Source organism: Nematolebias whitei, chromosome 21, assembly GCF_014905685.2.
Source record: "Nematolebias whitei isolate Nwh7 chromosome 21, NemWhi1, whole genome shotgun sequence".
Classification (NCBI taxonomy): domain Eukaryota; kingdom Metazoa; phylum Chordata; class Actinopteri; order Cyprinodontiformes; family Rivulidae; genus Nematolebias; species Nematolebias whitei.
This window is the reverse complement of record NC_056518.1, coordinates 31,370,357-31,373,259: the sequence shown is the minus strand read 5'-3', so window position 1 is coordinate 31,373,259 and position 2,903 is coordinate 31,370,357. Positions and strand designations below refer to the sequence as shown.

General features: G+C 47.2%; 1 protein-coding gene across 1 annotated transcript in view; it reads left to right on the top strand.

The window, feature by feature from the left end:
* The window catches only part of plekhd1 (pleckstrin homology domain containing, family D (with coiled-coil domains) member 1), a 13,643-nt gene that overhangs the window by 3,658 nt on the left and 7,082 nt on the right, over window positions 1-2,903 (top strand). Inside the window, exons 4-9 of the mRNA XM_037694693.1 lie at window positions 483-559; window positions 686-777; window positions 849-901; window positions 1,147-1,241; window positions 1,324-1,417; window positions 2,416-2,585. Of these exons, the coding sequence (XP_037550621.1) occupies window positions 483-559; window positions 686-777; window positions 849-901; window positions 1,147-1,241; window positions 1,324-1,417; window positions 2,416-2,585 (581 nt within the window). The remainder of the gene's footprint in view (window positions 1-482; window positions 560-685; window positions 778-848; window positions 902-1,146; window positions 1,242-1,323; window positions 1,418-2,415; window positions 2,586-2,903) is intronic.

Genomic DNA, 2,903 nt, shown 5'->3' with positions numbered 1-2,903 from the left:
CAGAGGCCTGAGATGTTTGTTGTTGTTGTTCAGAGGCCTGAGATGTTAATTGTTGTTCAGAGGCCTGAGATGTTTGTTGTTGTTCAGAGGCCTGATATGTTTGTTGTTGTTGTTCAGAGGCCTGAGATGTTTGTTGTGAACTGGTCCTTACTGTATATAATTAAACTGATTTGAACTAATGAAAACTGGTTCCTGTGAGTTTTAGAGAAAACCATGTGACATCTAATAACTCTTGAAGGTCTCCATCAGCACCAACAGACTCTTTGTGAGTCCTTTAGAGGTGAATTGTAATGAGTGGGAAGCTTCACACTTTAAAACAGTCTCTTAAAGGAAAGACCCGTGTAAAATGAGGAGTTGGCCTCGTGCTTTGGGCTGAAGGGTCTTCATCCCTGCTGTGATTCACAGCAATACACCTGCCCACAGAACTGCTGGTCCCACAGCAGGGTGTTACCTCTGACACGACCTCTCTGTTCACCTGGTAGGGAACTGTAGTCCTGGCTGCTGAGTCTGAGGAGGAGCAGGTCCAGTGGATGGAGATGCTCCAGAACTCAGGAAAAGTGTGAGTAGTCCCTTTTCAACGATGCGCCTGTAAAACCAAGAGTCCGCTCTCTCTTTTGATCGAGGACACTTTAAAAGTGATTAGTTTTATTTTTCCTTGTCCTCCTTTCTTTAACCTGACAAACAGCACGTGGAAAAACTCACAGCTCGGGGAGGCCATGATTGAGAGCCTGGAGGCTCAGGGCCTGCAGCTGGCCAAGGAGAAACAAGAGTACCTGGGTAACTAGAGCCAACCCACCTGACTAACCAGCCTCATGAAGACTTGAACCAACGAGTTTGTTTTCCTTCAGATAAACTGATGGAAGAGACCGAGGAGCTGAGTCACCAGCGGGCGCAGCGAGAGGTGAGAGCAACACCATGCATCATTTATAATTCACCTGGCAGGTGGTCACATCTTCAAGGTCCTCCTGGGCCTGAAGGCGGACTAACACCCACACAGAAAGACCCCAGGCCCAAACCGGGGATTGAACCTAGGACTTTCTCGCCGTGATGCAGCAGTGCTAACCACTGAGCCATCGTGCTGCCCTTTTTGGGTGTTTGGGTTTTAGTTAGAAAAACTGGCCCTAACGGTCCTTTTGGACTCTGCAGGAGCTGGAGCGTCTCAACCAAGTTCTGGAGGAGGAGAAAATGAAGTTTGAGGAGGTGGTCCTGGAGCTGAAGGCCGAGCAGGAGCAGATCAAACTGTAAGAACTCACATTCGTACTGATCCGCCAGCAGCTCTGAGGACAGTGTTCAAGTGTTAGTGGGCCTTGTGTTTGTGGGCAGAGACCTGGACGGCACCGCTCAGTCCCTGAAATGTGTGGAGCGGGAGAAGGAGGAGCTGAACAGTTTAACTGTTAATCTGCAGGAGTCCATCGAGGTCAGAAGAGATCTTTATTAATCCAAATGTGAAGAGCATGAGGGCTGAACAGCTACAGGGCTAGACTAACAGGAGGTACAGCTGCGTGGTCGCCTCTTGTAAATAACATGCTCACCCCTGAGTGAGACAGGAGCGTCTCACACTGTGTTCTCTACGACTCTCAGCTACCACCACCCCAAATGTTAGCCCAGTATCTGTTAGACTGCATGGATTATAGTCGTTTTATCGAGCCTAACATCTAAACAAGGAGAGTGTGGAGTTTCAGGCTTTACACTGCATGAGATGCCATGTTTATGCAGCTGAACTCACATGCAGGTTAATCTCCCTCCCCTCCCTCCTGAGGGTCATCAGGGTGTTTGTTTGGCTCACAGAGGTGTGTCACCTGATGAAGGTGGGATTTAAACGGAGGGTATCTGAGACCTCCTCTGTTTAAAGTTGGCTCCTTCACCCCTCCCTCTAAAACATCTGTGCAACATCTGGACCTGCTGGTCCTCAGCAGAGTGTCCTGACGTTGAGCCATGCGTCTGTGGAGAGCTTCTTTACTTTCTCCATCATAAACAAGTGTAAACGGAGGAGGAGCAGCACCCAGACGGTCATCAGGTGACCAAAACACCTCTGTGAGCCAAACACCTGATGACCCTCAGGAGGGAGGGGAGGGAGGTTAACCTGCATGTGAGTTGAGCTGCATAAACAGAGCATCTCATGCAGTGCTCTCCTGGAGAGAACTGAGAAACCTCCTAGAGGAGAAGACAAATGTCTTCAACAGAAGAACAGAAATCCAGTTGATTTGTTTTATGAATGGCTTTATTCATTCATTCATTTATTCTGGGGGGGGGGGGGGTGTCCTGGATTATTGAGGCTGCACACGGACACGGGGGAATCATCATTAATTATTATAATGAGCCACCGTTTTGTTTTCAGGCAAAATAATCATCTTACCTGAAACTCCTGTTTTATTTCTCATGTCTGTTAAACTGATCGTCTTCTGTTGTTTTCAGGAACTTTCTCAAGAGAAGCAACGAAGGTTACTGCTGCTGGGGGTCAAAGGTCAGGAGGACAACAAGGGGAGGTCAGCAGAGGAGGATGGGGAGGAGCTCGGAGAGGATGTGCAACACATCGAAGAGCAGATGAAGCTCCTGCTGAAGGAGAAGGAGCATGCTGAGGAGAAGTGAGCGAGCTGAAGCACGAGGATCACATGACGACTTGCACACACTTTCACAATAAAAGACAGCTCTCAAATATCACATACCTTTCACAATAAAAGACGGCTCTCAAATATCACATACCTTTCACAATAAAAGACAGCTCTAAAATATCACATACCTTTCACAATAAAGGACAGCTCTCAAATATCACATACCTTTCACAATAAAAGACAGCTCTCAAATATCGCATACCTTTCACAATAAAAGACAGCTCTCAAATATCACATACCTTTCACAATAAAAGACAGCTCTCAAATATCACATACCTTTCACAATAAAAG